Source organism: Vigna unguiculata, chromosome 7 (assembly GCF_004118075.2).
Source record: "Vigna unguiculata cultivar IT97K-499-35 chromosome 7, ASM411807v1, whole genome shotgun sequence".
Lineage (NCBI taxonomy): Eukaryota > Viridiplantae > Streptophyta > Magnoliopsida > Fabales > Fabaceae > Vigna > Vigna unguiculata.
This window is the reverse complement of record NC_040285.1, coordinates 28,337,407-28,356,844: the sequence shown is the minus strand read 5'-3', so window position 1 is coordinate 28,356,844 and position 19,438 is coordinate 28,337,407. Positions and strand designations below refer to the sequence as shown.

The window sequence follows — 19,438 nt, the reverse complement described above, 5'->3', positions numbered from 1 at the left end:
TGGCCGCACACGTCAACTATAAGCCACTATTTAATAATAAAAAAATGTAATTGTTTTCAAGAGTTGTTATTATTATTATTTTTTTGTTACAAACAAAAGTCCGAGAGTTATCTTATCACTTATCTTCTGTTAACAAAAATATCAGTTATCAAGTTTTTATAAGTTATATTTAAGTAACATAAGCTTATAAATACATCTCATCATTAGGCACCAGAGGCAATACACCTTCCCGAGCTTTTTATTGAAATTAGTTTTTAATAAATATTTCAATTTTATAAATTAGTTATTATTTTTAGATGACTGATATATTATAATATTTTATATGTAATATTTTATTATATTTTACTCTATATACAAATATATAAATAAAATAAAACAAATAAGTTTTTATACACAATATATCTTTTATATATTTTATATATCTTATATCTTATAGTTTCGATAAAAGTAAAATTTCCAACACAATTAAATATTAAAGATTCGTATATCAACTCCTATATGTTTATTAATTCCAATATGAAGACAATTCAACTAATTTTGCTGTTTGAAAACATATTACAATATATATATATATATATATATATATATATATATATATATATATATATATATATATATATATATATATATATATATATGTATATATATATATACATATATATATATATATATATTACAAATAATTTCACATGCAAATCCTATTTTACCTTTAAACAGAATTAACTAAAAAGCGTGAGAAAACCTAACAAGTAAATTTTGATTTATATTATTAAACTAATTCAAATGAAAGACTAGGTTTTCTTATTTTATTATTAACTAAATATGACTTGAACCACTTTTTAGGTTTTCTTATTTTACATATTATTATTAACTAAATATAACCTCTTTTTTGTATTAGTGTTTCAATCTTAATTTTTCATTTTGTTAGATTCATATATTTTAGATACATTCTTTATTTATACATTTGTACGGATTTTACGGTCTTTCTTATTATCATAGTCCTGAGAGAGTAAAAATTTAAATTTGAAGAATAGTAAATGTGAAATTTTAAATCTTCACATTTGATTATCCATCTTTTAGTGCTTGATTTTCTCCTCTTTCTTTTGCTTGTAATTTTTTCTTTCTTTTACTTCCATTGGGTGACATCTTCATTTAATTTGACATTCTTCTGTATATTTATTCTTCTACTATAGCATCATTTTCGTTATCATGTGTAGATTTCATGATAGTAACATTAGCCCTTTGATGAAGATTAGTATGTGGATTTTCATCTACTTTTTTCACTTGGACATCAAACTTTCTCAAGAAATATTCATCTTCTTTTGATTTTGATCATTCTTTTATACTCTCTTCATTTGTAACCAATTCCTCCTTCATCAAATCCAAAGCAAAATTTTTGTCTTTCAGATATGGACTTTGAATACTTCTAGGTTGTTAGCCTCTTTGATCACACAAAGTTTCAAAGTTTGTTTGTAGAAAGGCCTTATAACAAAGTCATGTGGTTGTACAATCATTATCTATAAATCGTTTATAGATTTGTTTATAGATGTGTTGGTTGTGGCACATTGTAGGAAGTAGTTCCTCCTTTGATTTATCCTAAACAATCTTAAGATCTTCTTGAGAATTTTGGGATTTGTATACCTTTTCCATATGTCCCAATTGACTGCATTTGTGGTATTTTACATTTGGCCTCCACCAATATCAATTGGGTTGATGACCTTTTTTCTTACAATAGGGACAAGATGGAAAAACATGTGTGTTGTTGTATTTGCTCCTTATGTTGTTTTTACTATGCGAACATTCTCTTTAGTGTGATTTAAAACACCTTTAATTGCATAATTTTTTCTCATTAAGCTTCTTTGTTCTTGTGTTTGTAAGGCATGTATCACCTTTGTCAAAGTAATTATAGACAAATCTTTTTGTGTTTTCTAAGAATGCAATAGATGCTTCATATTTTTCTAGTACCAGTCACTTGAATTTTCTCAACAAGTCTGGAATTGATACTATCTTGTTAGCAATACCCAACAATTTGTTTGAGTATTTTTTAATTCTCAGCCTTCTTCATCTTTTGCATCTCAAACTCCTTTATGTAAAACTTTCATGCCTCAAATTTTCTCGTTCCCTTCATATTCTCCTTTCATATAATCCTAAATTTCTTTGGGAGATTTTAGGGTCATGATCCTTATAAGGATCATTTGTAAACCACCTACAAACAAGCATGACTTTGCATTCTTTCTTGTTTTTGTTTCCTTGTGCTTTTTTATCTAAGCCACAGTGGAATTTTCAGGAAAGGGAAATTTATCTTCCTCCACTACTTCTCGTAAATCTAGCCCATCTAGACATGTTTGCGTTCTTGCTACCCATAGATTATAGCTTTCACCATATAAGTGTGGAGTAATGACTTGTGACATTGAGGGGTAGTCATTGAGTTTATTTTTCATCATAGAACAATGACTTTAATATCACTCTTGGTTATATTTTTCATTCTAAGTGGAGTCATTGAGATATTGTGGTTATATATATATATATATATATATATATATATATATATATATATATATATATATATACACCATTAGTTTTACACATATAAAACATTTAACACAATTTTTAATCTAAAATCTTAAGATAATAAGTTCATGGATTTTTTATCTTATATAGTATTTAACTTTGTTTAACTTTTATTTTTTCTAGTCGGTAAATTCTATTTAAATGTAAAATAGGATTTGCATATGAAATTATTTTTAAGGCTTTTATATATATATATATATATATATATATATATATATATATATATATATATATGAGTTGTATATGACACGTGAATATTTAATTGTTATTAATGCTTATTTAATTTTTTATAATTATTTATATATTCTCTTTCTTTTTCTTTTATGGATTCATATTTGATTATAATTTGAATAGATGCAAAATATCACAATTTTTTGGTATTATAATATATCTTATAACTACATTCCACCTGTTTTATTTTAATAATATAATTTCAGTACATATTTCTAATTTAGTATTAGCTTAAACGGTTTTTTATTTTTAATCCTTTAAAAACTCCCAAGATGAAGTGAATGAGGTTTGGATCATTAACGTAAAAGTCCATTTTATTATTGTATATTATGAGAAGAAATAAATTCTCTTATACTTTTGGAAAGATGAAACCACTCACAAATTAGAAAATGGATATAAAAAATGGTGTGATGCCAAACATCATATACTGAAGAGATGAAATCATGTAAAATTAAAATATGCAAGTGTTTGCATTGAACCAAAAAGTCTTTGTAATTATATAGGATCTTTCAAAATATTATCCAATAAAGTAATTATGAAAAATATTAAGATATTAACTCAATTTATCCAAAGAGATTTAAAAGTCACTTCAAAAATTTTTAATTTATTCTCGTGTCATTCATATGTTTTTGTTAAAGATGTTGCACGTAAAAAGAAAATTATATTTTTCTACTCATTATTTATTAGACAATGATACTTTAACCCACTTTTTTGATCCATTTTTAATTCATCACTTCAATCACCATTAGATTATCACATTACATCACTAAAAAGAATAAAAAAAATAATCTAATGGTGATTAAAACAATAAATTAAAAGTGGATAAAAAAAAGTGACTTAAAATATCATTTTCCTTATTCATTATATATTTGTAACAATGGATGTGGTTTTACTTGAAAACATAATATATCTTGCCTTTGAATTTGAACTTATAAAACATGAAATCCAAACACTAGATTATTAGGTTATAAATTGTAGTAATATGGAAGTGATGGAAATTTATATCTTCACAGGTTGGAAGATGACGAAGGAACTCACTTTGGAACTTTGAATTCATCCAACCTAACATCGAAGAAATACACGAGTATTTTGGTAGAAATTATCAAAAGGTATAAAAATTGAAGAAATATTTGCGAGTTAAAATAATTCTCGCAGTTTGAAAGGTTTACAAATTCTATAACAACATTTGGATATCACTAAAACAATTACCATATTTTATTTTTGAGAAATCACTAGGACAAGATATTTACACTAAGTCGTAAAGATAACAAGAAATAAAGTATTTTTAAAATATTTAATTTAATTGAAAATGTAATATTATATATACCCATTTGATGAAAGAAGGTTGAGATTCTCCTTCCTTTTATTTTTCCGGTAAAATAGTATTATATGAATTGTGTCATATTTTGTTAAATTTGTATAACTGTAAAATATTACACTTTCTTTATTATTCTAATCAGCTACGCATAATTTATGTTTGATGCCCATAAGATAAAATTAGATGATGGAATATTAATATAAATTGCCGTCAAATGTCAATTTCTCTTTAAACATATATATAACATTGTAAAAGTTTAATTTTAATTTAATTTTTTATAAAATGTGGAAAATAATAAAGATAGGAAATACAGTACTAAGTAATAAAATAACACAATAATATTATGTTAGCACTTCAAATAATATTTTATTAATGAAAGAAGATATTTATCCCAATATATATAAGAGCCCTCAGATTTGATCACCATCTGGAATGACTATTTTATGCATTACAACCATTCTCCAGCTATATATGTGTGTGTTATATAAAATGTCCATTATAGTATTTTTGAATCTGAATCTCTGATGGTAGTTCTTTCCTTTTTGATTGTCCTTCAGACGTTATTATCGTATCTTCATTGGCATAAATTTCACTAATCGTGTCTGGGGAAACATAATTAAATTCCTATATACATTGAATATATCTGAGTTGGTGTTCTATTAGCTAGTTTCATGTATGCAAGTTGTTCATTTTTTGTAGGATACCATCACTAATCAAAAACTAAATCTCAGTGACATATCTTGAAGTTTGGAAATTCCAGACATATGATAAAAAAAATTACACTACTAATGTCCCATATCTTCTCACTATAAGACAATTCCCTCATTTTTTAAAAGTTATATATTTTAGGCACACCCATTTGTACAAATATTTTTTTTATAGCTCACATTCACTTATCCGCAAACCAATGTCAAAAGCTGTCACTGAAATTTTCTCAAAATTTAATTTTTGGGAAGTTTGAAGGTGAAAGATAGTTATAAACAATATTGAGAAAAATATTCATTTTATATGTCGTAAGGTTTTTAAGACATTAGTTATTATTTTTTCAATAGAAAATTTGTATCAGTACGAAGAGAAAGAAAAAAGAGAATATAGATTAATGTATAATTTATTATTATTATTGTTCTTTTTTTTGTGTTTGGATGAAGTAATTTAAGACAGTAATCTATTTATTTGGAAAATTTGAATTTTTTTTAAGTAAAATAATTTGTTTGAATGAGAAAATTAAAAAGATATTGAAATTCAGAATTTTCAAGAAGGTAATTCACATTACCTTCTTAAAATACAAAATTCACACAATCATGTATCCTTCTCCAGATCAAATACACAAACAATTCACATTAGTATCATACCAACTACTATTGCAGTGATTCTATAACTTAAACAATAGTGTAATTAGTTTTCCTTACCTATGAAACAATTCAAGAAGTATGAAATTCCACTTCAAGCTATCAGAACGCACAATCAATTTAGGAACAATACATGATCAAGGTATATCATTAGAAGCCACATGCGAGTTAGAATTGCTCACGTGCATGTATAAGAACAATTGACTCAGACAAATGAACAAAAAATCAACTTACTCAATTGGAGAAATCGACCCGGCAGAAGTGGAGAGCTCGCCACAAAGATCACCTCAACAATCTCCGATCTTCAAAAAGATGAATACATGATGAGAAATCCTAGAGAAAAGTGAAAGAACTATAAAAAACATTTTTTGTATTTTGTGTTTATAAATAATAAGACTCGTTTATAAAAATTTTATTTATACTCCAACTTTTTAATATTTTATTAAAATAATCGACTATCATCATTTTTAATTCCTTCATCCATCTTAAGATACCATTTTCTATATCTATCTATCTATATATATATATATATATATATATATATATATATATATATAATTTTTAATTATATTTTAAATCTTATAGTTATTTTATATACATAGCGGTAAAATAAAAGAAAGATATAAATTATTCATCGATGCAAAGTTATATATATGTTTCCATGACTTCAACACTGTACAGTAAATTTGTAATATATATTATGTTTTTAACATATTCAAATTATAAATTATACGTATGAAGTAAGTAATAATATATCCTTTATTAAAAAAAATATACAAAATCATTGTAAATATAAATATAATAAAATAAGATAACAAAATAATATGTATTAAATCAACGAATAACTAATCCCCACGACTTCCACAGTTTAAAATGCAAGAAAAAAAAGATTATGAATAGATAGGCTTCTTGGATTGTACATTATTGGTACGGACGATAACCTTTTCCAAAATTTTATTACACATTGTAATTATATAATGTTATTTTATGTATATATTCTATTGGTAGTTTAGATTAGTTAAATTTGAGAAGTAACTAAATTGTAATCAAATATTGTTTTCGTTATATATTGAATTTCAATGTTACAATTATTTGACTTTAAATTTAACAAATTGATTATTTGTGAATGGTCTTTTCATTAGTTAACTCAATTTATATGACATTAACTAAATTGGTAAAGTTTACATTGAAGATTTATTAAGAAAATAATTCATTAGACCGAGCCGAGTGTTCCTTTGCATGAAATTCAAGTTCTATTAGTATAATTTTATATGTAAATAATTATACTAACTACATACAGACATGTAAATTTATGTTTTTTTTTTACTCTTTTAGATACAATCAATTCAAACTTTACTACTACGAAACCTTTCAAAATATTTTTTAGTGAGAGCTCTGCATTTTTTTCAAAATAGTTTTTTAAAGCTCTTTTACAAAAATCATATAATCAAGATCATAAATCGACCAATTTATATAGAAAATCATCATTCATTTTCTCTTTAAGCTAAAATTTGTTCAGATCTTAGTTCCATTTTTTTTTCTCAGTTATATTGTTTTTTATTCAAGAGAATTTTCTGTGATAGGGTTTACTTTTTATTATTATCTTTCCTTTATCTTTTTAACGAGGACGATTTCCTATTTCTATATCTATTCATTAGAGAAAAAATGTATTTTCATTTTCATAATCAAACTTAATCGATATTTTGTAACCATTTTCATTCTCATAGGATAATGTGTATTATATATACTCATACTTGTATCGGGATTCGTTTTTATATTGTTTCAATATCAATTAATTAATTTTTATAAAATAGTAAAAAATTAGAGTAAAAAAAACAAAATACTATGAAATATTCAATACTAAAAGGATTATATTCTTATTTTTTCAACATTAGAAAAAAATTATAATTGTATATACTTTAAATTAAATATCAAATAAAATTTCATAAAAATAAAAAATATTTATTAACATTGTAAATGTTAATGAAACCTAGTTGATAAAATTAAAAAAGTATTTTTAAAAATTATGAAAGGAAAACAAATATTCAAATTAAAAAATATTTTAAATATCTGTTTACTTCAATCTTTTAAATGTTGATGAAATACCTTTTTTTTGTATAATAATAAAAGTTATAATATATCATTTGATCAAAATCACACAAAAATAAAGATTAAATTAATAATAATTAAAATTTTATTGTAGATCTTCCATCTTTTGAATTTCAATATATATTGGATGGCGATAAAAAAAATTAATAGTAATTACATTAAATTATTATATTATAGTAAATAAAATTTATTTATACAATTTTAGTTGTAATACCCACTTTTATTTCAAGTTTATAGGCCCTGCTTTAGTAAGTAAGGGTCCATAGTCAGCCACCAGTGTTCTTGGGAACCTGTCCAGTTGTTCTCTTACTTTTCAATCTGTCTCATGTACCCAAGCAGTTCACACTCTTTTCTCCCCTTTTTGAAACAGAAGTTGAGCCAGGGCTCTTGAGAGATCTTCCTCCGAGCTAACCAAACGTTCTTCCTCCAAGTAATTTGAACGTCAAACCCTTATTTTTTCTTCTTTCCCAAGTTCGAATGTGTTGGTTCTGTCATGGATTCTTCCTTAGAACCTCATTTTTGTTCCTGTGATCATATTTTGAGCCCTTTAGATTGCTTCTGGAGTTATGGTGTTCTTTCCGTTAGGGCTTTCTCCCCCTCAAGTTTAGCTCTCAATCAAAGGTAAGAGAAGCTGGGGTTTATAAATTTTCGAAGTGATTTGCTTGTTTTAACTCTAGTATGTGTGTTTTGTTGTTGAACTGATGTTTGCATTGGATTGTGTATTATTTCTGCATTGGTTTTTGGCTTTGCATGTGTGAGCGCAGGTGGGGATCTATTGTTTTCGCCTAAGCGAGAATAGCAGAAACTCGTCCATGCTCTTTGTCTCGAGTTGTCACCTGAGAGAGGACTTTTCGTTTGTCTGAGCGAGAGTAATCTCGCCTGAGCGAGAGGAATCTCACCTAAGCGGAATGGGTTAGCTTAAGCGAGAACTCTTAGATGTTCTAGTGCTCTCTGATTGCAATCTCGCCCAAGCGAGGATTTTTAGCTTGAGCGAGAGACAGACTCCTGTCGCTTGAGTGAGAGCTCTTTAGCTTAAGCAAGATTGACAACATAATTGTTTTAATTACGTGATTACTTCCATAATCGAATGATTTACATGAATGTTTTATGTGCTATCATGAGACTGAAATTGATGTGCTTGGTATGAAATGATGATGGATGTGTGAGAATATATATATATATATATATATATATATATATATATATATATATATATATATATATATATATATATATATATATATGGTACGAGCTTAAAGTAATTCCATTAGTCTCTTGGGAAGACTTTATGGTGGTGTTTTTGTAGTGTATGTAATAAAATAAGGATTCAAGTAAGGTTGCATCCTGACACTCTAATGAATCAGTCAGACTCACATAGAGTAGATGGTCCATGTCGTCAGAGTACCATGAGGCCCTAGTCTTTTGCAGGATAATGACCCTAGATGATCATGGATTAACCTTATGTGTGGTCCCATAAGCAATAACTCTGCAAAGCAGTAGAGGCCACCACAATGCAAGCAACCGGTGGATCCGATTTTACTACATGTGTCCGGATAATTGAGTTATAGGAGCTTTTATTGTTTGCTATCATATGTTTTGTGTGCTTACTGATTTGCCGGTTTATAATCTATTTATAATCTACATGCTTATTCATAAAAAAAAATTTTATAATTTACCTTTTTCTCTTTGTGTTTATTTGCAATGATCACCAATTTTAGTGTGAGCAGACGTGAAGATCCCTGGTGATCACCATGATTATGGAGACGTTGTTGTCTAGTTAGACATGTTGGATCTTGCTGTCTGAGCATATTTTGATGAACCATTTATTTTGTGATTCCTTGCTCTGTGAGCAATTCTTATTTCATCATGGTGATCACTAGGGTAATTAAATACATTATTTTTGTATTTTTTAACTAGAATGAAGTAATAAAGTAGTACATTTTTTATCTAGATAAGTAATTTGTTAATTTTTTTTATCAAACTATCATTTTCCTTATATGAATTGTGTTTAAATCACTAAATAATATTGAAAATATATTTTTTAACCTAAAATTGGTTTTCTTGAAAGTATCAATCGGTTCAAAATTAAATATTTTATTCTTTTGTAAAAGGTTTATATATTCGTTAAAAAATTAATTTGTCCCTCGAAAACTCAGCCTATTTAAAAGGAGAAAAGAAGAAGTGAGAAAGCTATATAAAACTTTGGTCAAAATATATATATATATTTTGTTAAAGTTTATAAAAAAATATTAATTAGAAAATAAGTCATTAAGCAAAATGTAAAACATACTAAAATGTCTAATTTTGAACATGAATAAAATAACATTTAAAAGAGTCTGACCGTCATATCTTTTCTCAACTTTATTTCATTGACCCGAATGAATATATTCCTTTATATAAAACTCAGTCTATCACACATTACCGCGTTAAGTTGACACATAATTAAGGTGGAACCCACCTCCTCTGCTAAGACAAATAAACAACAAAAACATTATTTTCATGGTAAAATGTCAAAAAGCACTTACAGACCAGCTAGCAAAAGCAATCTTAACAAAATCAAAACCATACTTTGCACCAACGAACGAATCATTGTCCTTCCAAAACGGCAGGAAACAATTTTCACCCATCTTCAAAGTTCAAAAATGGCACAATTTGAACACAAATTGAACAAAAAGCAGGTTGAAGAGAGAACCTAGTCCAACACATTCTTCACACGTACAATTATTATTATTATGTTTTTTTTCTTTTGAAAAGAGTACATAACAACGCGTATGTGTGTTTCTTCTCATTCCTAAACCGTGTTGACAGTGTCATCTGCATTACCCATATCACAAGGAAGACAGAAAAATAAAATGTGCATTAATTTGCATTTCGTTTTTCTCTTCTGGTGCAAGCAAACCAAACAGCGTGGTCTTTGGGTGGGTGGTGTGAAATTGGAAATTGGAAATTGATGAGGACGCAGACTCTACACTCCTCCCCATACTCCATAGTCTCTACCCTTTGAACTTTGAATTAAGCTCTTTTGTTTTGTCCCCTAAACACCAAACCCTTCCAGCTGTCAATATTTTCACTGCATTATATTAATCAAATAAATATCATTACTTATTATAAAATCATTCACTGCATTTAAATCACCGTGCCCCACCACCACCTCCACCCCATTTATGTTCTAACAATTACTGTGTGATTCTTCTTTCCACCATAAAGCCACAAGTATAACAACAAAATGCAGCCATTAAAACTTAATTTGACTTGGTAAATTCAAATTTTAAAACAAATTAGCATCACTCATCTTCTACATATACCCCAGCTAATATTGAGCTATACTCAACAAACAATACAACTCTCTCTCCCTTCTCTCTATATCTCTCTTTCTCTCTTTTTTCTGGTTCAAGTTTGAAAAACAAATACACCATGACTATGACAGATGTCTTGAGTGAAGAACAGATTGTTGATTTTAAGGAGGCTTTTGGGTTGTTTGACAAAGATGGAGATGGTGAGCAAAATTTCTCCTTTTTTGGTTGTGTCTATAATTTTCATAAAATGGTATCTATTATTTTGTTCCCTTCAATTCATCTTTTTAGATTGATAGAATTCTTGTCAGTGTCTTATGTTGTGATCAACTGTGTGCTTCTTAGGCTGCATTACTGTGGAAGAACTGGCCACTGTCATTCGGTCGTTGGATCAGAATCCCACAGAAGAAGAGCTCCAAGATATGATAAGTGAAGTCGATGCAGATGGCAATGGAACCATTGAATTTGACGAGTTCTTGAGCTTGATGGCCAAGAAAGTGAAAGTAAATTAAGTTCCTTTTGTTCCATTCATTTTTGTTATGCATATGTATACATGACATTTCAACAAGTCCTATTCAGTTGATATTTGATTTTGTGTGGCCAAAACTTTATCTCCCTTTTCATTGTATAATAATCAAAGACTAAGTTGGTGCTGTGTTCTTTCTCCCTTAGGACACTGATGCAGAAGAAGAGCTCAAAGAGGCTTTCAAGGTTTTTGACAAAGATCAAAATGGTTATATATCAGCTAGTGAGGTATGCTTTTATTTATTTATTTATTTCTCTGTTGTATTGGTTTTCTTTCTTTCATGACAAGATCATTGGAAATCTTCATTGTCATCACATCATAGATTTCTGAAAATTTTGATAAGAACAATGTAGGTGGACCAAGATAAGTTGCAAATTTAGTTTACAGCTCTTTTCATTTGAAAGAGTTAAAGCTCTTTACATATTTTCTTTCTACCTAAATAATTATAGAGAAAGAAAGTTTTCAACTTCTTTCTCATCTTTTAAATTACAAGTTTAAATTTTAATAACCAAAAAACTGACTATTATATTCAGAACTTAAAAGCTCATGGCATTCTTTCACCAAATGTTCAATGACAGCTTTTTGATCTTCCACTTTTAAAATAATATATATATTTTTAGTATTATCTAGACTCAAGAAACATGCAAAATTTTGTAATTTATATATGTAAAAACTACACAACTAGGACAGTAGACCGTACTTCCGCATGCACTGAATATCAGTTGCTTGATTAAAATATATATGCATCGGGTTTGACATTTGAGTGTTGTAGAGAATCTTATATTTCTTTTTTTTTTTCTCTCACTCAAGTATATATATATATAAAAGTTATACACACATGTAGCTACTATATGACAGTGGTGAAAAGATTTATATTTGTTTCTGGGTTGTGCAGTTGAGACATGTCATGATCAACCTAGGAGAAAAACTGACAGATGAGGAAGTGGAGCAGATGATTAAAGAAGCAGATTTGGACGGTGATGGCCAAGTTAACTATGATGAATTTGTCAAGATGATGATGACAGTTAGATGAAGCACTCACCTAATTGAATTGGATAAATTTATTATTCAAATTTCATTCGCTTCCAATCTTCTTCTCAGAAAATAATGTGTTGTTATTATTGTTTGTTTGTTGTATTGTATTGTACTTAGCAATGACCAAGTAGTAGAGTGGCTAGTCAACCAACCCCCTTGGATTTGATCCATTCCAACTCAAAATTAAATTACCATTCTTGTAATTTTGGTTCAACATTTTCTGTATTCCCAGAGTAAGAAGGATGAACAAGTTTTGTCATACTACATTGACAAGTTTAAGATTCTATTAAACCTATTTTGGGTTGTGGATTATTAATTTTCTCTTAATGAAATCAAACACCGACTAGTAAACAAGAAGAATGTAGAAATAGGAATAGAGTTCATTCTTGGTGCAGATCAAGTCTCACGTAATCACAATTTTTTTGGTAAACGAAGTTCAATACAATGTTCTTGGTTTTGGATCTAGCACAAAGCTTTAAACCATAATGGTACTTTGATTTCACAGTGGATAAGAATTGGTAAGAAACAGGGAAAGGCATAGTCATAGGCAGTTGAATAGTTGAACATAGACTGAAAATAGAGACAAACTACAGTAAGTACATATATCTTCAGGTCCAAAGTAGAAAGCCTTCAAATGCATTAATCAAAAGCTGGCGGATCTAACTTCATGAGGCACTGACATGTTTGATTTTCTCCTATCTGTGATTTTGTGTAGGTGGCAGGAAGACTTTTGGTCTTGTTTGGACTGTTCTATTTGTGACTGTTAACAAATAACCAGACATCTGATTCATGATTTGTACCTAACAAACTAGAACTGCAGTGTTCTAACATTTCTCTTTTGAAAGCTTTTTTATTTTAATGGGCTAAGTATTTTTTTTAATTCTTGAATATTGATGTGAAATTAAAATTTGTTTTTGTCTGAAATTTTAATATATTTTGGCTTTTAAATTTTAAAAATGAATGAATATAGTCTTTTTAGTTCAATTAAATTAAATTTTTTTATATATTAAATATATTTTCTGATACCTATTAAAACGAAAATGCGTCAAATTATATAAATAATTCGAATATTAGCATGAAATGAAACATGTTTAACATGTCAAAAAAATCTAAAATAATTTAATTAAAAGAATTATATCCACTCATTTTAAAAGTTTAAAGACTTAAATGTATCAAACTTTTAGACAGAAAAAAGTATTAATTTTGCGTGTAGGGACTATTAACATATTTAACCGTAATTTAATTCTATAACTATATATGCAAACTTGCATTGCATCCCTTCTCTAAAGTTTAAAACACTAGAAATAGTAGAGGAGAATATTTATGTATATAAGAATATATAAGAGTGTGAAAGGAAAAGACGTGTGTTTTTTTTTTTTTTTTTATAGGACTTGTTTGTTTATTAACTTAATAAGAATTCGTTTTTTTAACATTTTTTTCAACTTTAATCTTTAAATAATTTTAAATTATCATTAATCTAAATTTAATTATTTCATAAATTAAAATAATTATTTTATTAATTTAATAATTATTTTTTAAATTCAAATAATTTATTCATAACAATTAATTATTCTAATAATAAAAAGTATACATATCCTCTTCTTAAATCATCTTTTCTTACCATAAATCTCTTATTCAATTCTAGTCATTTTGAATATTCACTATCGCTAGAGTAATCTACACGAAGAGCTCTACCAAAACCCTCCTTTCAGTTTCTCTTAATGGTGAATTCGAATTCTTGTCCATTCTTTGTAGCAATTTGTTTTCTTCTACATGCAATCTTTTTTGCTTTGAATGTTACTTCCATTCATCCTTTGGTTGAGACTCTAATGTTGTGTCTTGATCGTCATTTGGGTCTTTTGTTGTGTAGATACAGTGTTTTAATGTGTGGAGCTATTTAGGGAGTAAAGAACACTGCTAGGTCAAGACTATAACGTAAGGGAAGCTATTTTGTTTGCAAATTTAATGCTTTATTGTTGAAGTATAAAACATAGGTTTGATTTTTTTTTGTGAATGTTGATAAAGCTTGAAAAAGTCTCTAAGAGAGACGAAATTTTAATGAATGATGTTTACAGTGGTGATGATTTTCTTTTGTGTGAAAAAAGTTAAGACTGTTGTAAGAGGAAGAGAATTTGGTTTGTGATTTGTAATTATTAATGGTAGATGAAAATGCTGGATGAGATAAATTAATTTGTGGATAATACTATTGGCGTTATGAAATTTGTACAATCAGATGTTGTAAAAGTTTTTATAGTATAATTTTTGAAGAATGAGTATGATTTTTGTGAAATTTATGATTCAATGATTTTTGCGAGTCTAATTGCTTGAAGGACTTTGATTAGTGGCGGATTATAGTTGTGACAGGAGGGGCCATGGCCCCCCAAATTTTTTAAAATTATATGTAATATATTATTAAGAATTAATTAAATTTAAATTAAGTAAAAATTTTATTTTTTTATAAAACACAATATATAATAATAATAAATAACAAAATATAAATTAAATATATTAAAGAATAAAAAAACATAAAATATTATTTATTTTTTCTTTTATTATTTTTTAGTTTTTGATGATTGTATTTGTTTTTTATTTTCACATGTTCTCTTTTATTTATTAAGAAAAAACAGGAAGTTAAATACATATTGCTCTAGTTTCTTATATCTTCTTTTTCATTATTGAAGAAAAAAGATTTAATTCTCTCTTGTATCGGAAAATATTAGTTTAAAAATTTAGTATTTGTTTTGAATCTCATAAGCCTTGTATATTATTTTTTATGAATATAAAATGAAAAGTAATGTATTATATGTTTTTTTCATAACTAGTTTTTAACTGTGACTTAATTATAATAAAATAATACATTCATTTTTTGAAGACTGATAAAAGGGAAGCTACATGTGAAAAAGACCAATTCAACCTCAATTGTTCAATTAGATAAGTCAATCACTTTTTAAGATTGGAAGAGTTACAGGTGAGAAGTTTCATATTAATTCTTTGAAATATAATATAGGAAATGCTCTTAAATATGATAATATCTCAACTATCATTTAGAATGGGATCCATATTCAATACAATTTCAAAACTATAATTTTTTAAAGAAAAACATCCAAGAAGAGTTCAATATTAATACTAAGTTATGTACCCTTGTTATATTAATGACAATAACTAAATATGTAAATTTTAACTATATTATTTTGATCCTTACAAATTTTTTTTGTCAAGATCTACCATTGGCTTTGATGTAGTAAGATGATTTTACTTATGACCTTTATCTTGTGCGAAGGAAGGGGTAATATTTTTCTAAATGATTTGTCTTATGTGCTTCCTGTGTGACTATGAATGTATTAACATATGTTTGACAATGCATGTATAAATTGAATTGTAAAATTTTAAATAAATATATTTATTTTAAATTGTTATAAAATTGTTTTTATTTTTAAAGTAACTCTAACATTTGTCTATAAATTATAGATATATAAATATTTTTAAAAAATTTAAATAAATATCAGTGCAAAATATACATTTAAATGAACTTAATTTTGTTAAAAATATCAATTATAATAAAAATACCATTGTAAAATATTTATAAAAATTAAATTTGATGTAGGGATGAAATTGATTCAGTTTTAAAAAAATTAGGACCAAATTGAGACAAAATAACAAATACAGGGACTACATTGAGACTTCTCACATCCAATAGTGATATGTGGCATTGTCACTGCCGAATCACACTGTTTTACCACGTGGCACAATGTCAGATTGACATGTGACAATTTTTTTTAAATAATAAAAAAAATTAAAAAAAATCAAAAAAATCATGTACTGACACGTGACACATAGTTAATACCGTTACTGTACTACTAACGGAAAGAAAGGCACAACGAAAGTTAAGCAAACACATAGCCCACATACACTAAGGAACGAAGGCTCTGGTACCATAAAAATGTGACATCCCATTTAAATAGAATAATCTACTCAATAAAATATCGCATGATTATATAATGGAGAGCAATCAGATTTGGAACAACATACTCAAGAACCCAACTGTTACAGTCATCCAAAAGGGTACTGAAAAGAAACTTAGGCGTACTGTAATGCCATACACATAAAATAAATCCAGGGAAAATAACAGTTTTGCAAAAGGGCTGCTCTAGAGCAATGAATTACAAAAAGGGGCACTAGGCCACCAACTATTCCTGAGAGCAACGAAGACAACAGGTTCACATCACATAACACCGCTGCCACCACCAAGTCTACCTTCACTGTTTCCTCCATCTGCTCCCACCATTATGGCGATCATTGCAAATGAGAAAATAAAACAAGGACATACATAACAATGAAAGGGTAAGCTAGTGTAATTTAATTTAACATACAAATAGCAAACAAGTACTTAAACAATTCAAGCATGCAACACTGTGAATAGAGAATCATAGTATAGCAGACAAGCAGGACACTATGACTCAATTATCCGGATACATATACTAAGGTCGGATTCACTGGACGCTTACACTCGTGGTGGTCTCTACTGCTCTACAGAGCCATTGCCAATGGGTTTCACCCTACCACACACAATGTTAGCCTTTAACGTCTAGGGCCATTATCTTGCCAAAGACTGGGGCCTCCCGCTACTCTCACCACTTGGGTCAGTTTGCTCTACTTGAGACTCACTGACCCTTTAGAGTTTCGGGATGCGATCCTTACTTGAATCCATATCTTAATATATACACTACACACCACCATGAGATCTCCCCACGAAACTCATGGAATTACGCCTATCACATACAGATCTCATGATCCTCATACTATAACCATCAATTGTTATCTCCACATTGAATTCCCATGCACTTTCTCAACCAACCAAACAGAATTCCATATATTACTCATGCTAACATACAAATTTCAGTGCATACAACTCACACAACTCATGCAATTACACCATAATCATGCATGTTCGAGATAAATAGCCACACCTAAGGTAAACAGGAATCAAAAACATAAATCTGCAATATCCTCGCATGGGCTAGAAGCCCTCGCCTGAGCTACAGCGATTGTCTCGCTTAAGCTAAGCCTTCTCGCCTAGGCGAGACCTGAAACAGTGGCACTTTGCGAGCCCTCGCTTGGGCGAGTCCAGCTCGCCTGGGCGAGATCATCATTCGCCCAAAAATAAAAACCCCTCGCCCAAAAATAAAAATAAAGTCCCTTACCTTCTTGATGCAAGAAAAGGGACAGCAACTTAAAGAGCACGACTTAGGCACGATGGCTCCACAGACTAGGATGGTGAACTGAAACAAAACCTAGGACCCAAACTAGAGTAAGAGAATGAACCTTAAACGCAACAGAACACCCAACTAGAAAAGGAGAAGGAAAAGGCCACTACAGATCCGGAGAGTAACTTACCAGATGAGAACATCTGAGCTAAAAAAGAGATGGAATTTCTCTATGCCCTAGTAGAGCTCCTGCTTCGTAGAGAGAGATGGGAGAAACACTATTTTTCTGAAACAAAAGGTAAAGTGAGATTGTGAGGAGGCTGGCAGGATATTGGGTCCTTCAGAGGGGCTGACCTTGGGCCTACGAAAGGCCAGACCCAACCCTTTTTGGGACAGAAAAAGGGACTTACAAAAACAATCTTATTATTAATAATAATAATTTTATATCAGTTATATATAATATTAAATGAAAATATTCCAAACCATTGCATTCAATATTATAATTACTTTAAAAATAAAGAGAAAAAAATAATATAAGAATAGTTAAAATGCAACATCTTAATTTTGAGGTTTTAATAATCATTACAATTTAATGTGTTAAAATTTATAGAATAATAAAATTAATTATCTTTAAATATTTTATTCTTGCTTTATGATGTATTGAATTGTAATAATACAAATTCTAAATCTAAAACAAAAAATAATAATAAATCACAAAAAGAAATTACAATAACTACCTAACTTCAAGTTTTACATTCTATTATAACATAAACATAAGAGTTCTTTTGTGAATAAGAAAAATATTTTTCTTAAATTTTCTTCTTAACTTAAAATTTAAGTAGTTAAATAAATAAATTAGTTTTTTAATTCTTTGACGTGAATGATTGTTTCAAAAACTATTATAATTTTGTTACTTAAAAATAATTTGTTTAGTTTCCAAGATTCTAAACCTTGGCATCCAAAATTTAATTTTTAACACATTTTTTAATGATTTTTTAATACTATTTTAAATTCAATCTTTTATATCAACCATGGTTCAAAGTTACTAGATCTGGCCTTTTCCAATAAATTATTGCATATAAATTAAAAAAAAAAAAACACTAAAGATAATAAATGAACAGTTATCAGTCCTGTTGATGAAAAGGTAGATGGGTGATGTGTGTGACATACAAGTAAATTTATGAGAGTAAATAAATTTGTTAGAAACCTTTTAAAAATAAGTAATAAGACAATACAAAATAATATTTTATAAGAAAACTAGTTTCACTTTTAGAAGGCGACCCACACAAAACCGAAAGCATGTATAGTATAGGACATCTCAGTCTAGTTGCTATATCTGGGTTTTCAGGTTTGGACATTGAAACCAGTATTCGGTGTATCGGTTCATGTAAAATCTTATTATAGTTCATACGTCTTTATCTATTATAATTTCTAATTTTATAATTTTAATTTTATTCTATATAATATAATTATTTATTAAATTTTTAAAAATTAATAGTTAATTTTACATATTTTTTATAAAATTTTTATTTTTTTTATTCATTAATAATTATTTTTTAATATTTTTTCATTTATTTTATTTTATCTTTAATAAATATAAATTTATTTTGTATATTAATTTAACAATATTATAATATCATTATTTACTAATATAATATTATATTTATTCTGATATACATAAAAAACAGGAAATACACAAAATAGATTAATAGGTTAGTGTATGAGGTGTGAAAATATTGAATTATTGAACTAAATACCTACTACTACCACATCACCTAAGGGGTCATTTTCTCTAACCTATA

The 19,438-nt window shown here is 27.8% G+C and overlaps 1 protein-coding gene across 1 annotated transcript; it reads left to right on the top strand.

The window, feature by feature from the left end:
• Nucleotides 1–10,778: 10,778 nt before the first annotated feature.
• LOC114190353 (calmodulin-like protein 11) lies at nucleotides 10,779–12,691 on the top strand. Its single transcript, XM_028079201.1, has 4 exons — nucleotides 10,779–11,074; nucleotides 11,217–11,374; nucleotides 11,544–11,624; nucleotides 12,293–12,691. Exons 1-4 carry the CDS (start codon nucleotides 10,993–10,995, stop codon nucleotides 12,428–12,430), a joined length of 459 nt encoding a protein of 152 aa, XP_027935002.1. The 5' UTR covers nucleotides 10,779–10,992; the 3' UTR covers nucleotides 12,431–12,691.
• The last annotated feature ends 6,747 nt before the right edge of the window (nucleotides 12,692–19,438 follow it).

Bases quoted from the DNA above. Each gene is read 5' to 3' on its own strand.
- LOC114190353 (XM_028079201.1), top strand. From the start codon at position 10,993: ATGACTATGACAGATGTCTTGAGTGAAGAACAGATTGTTGATTTTAAG. The intron at 11,375-11,543 runs GTAAATTAAGTT...TTTCTCCCTTAG, and splicing joins TGATGGCCAAGAAAGTGAAA to GACACTGATGCAGAAGAAGA. The intron at 11,625-12,292 runs GTATGCTTTTAT...TGGGTTGTGCAG, and splicing joins GTTATATATCAGCTAGTGAG to TTGAGACATGTCATGATCAA.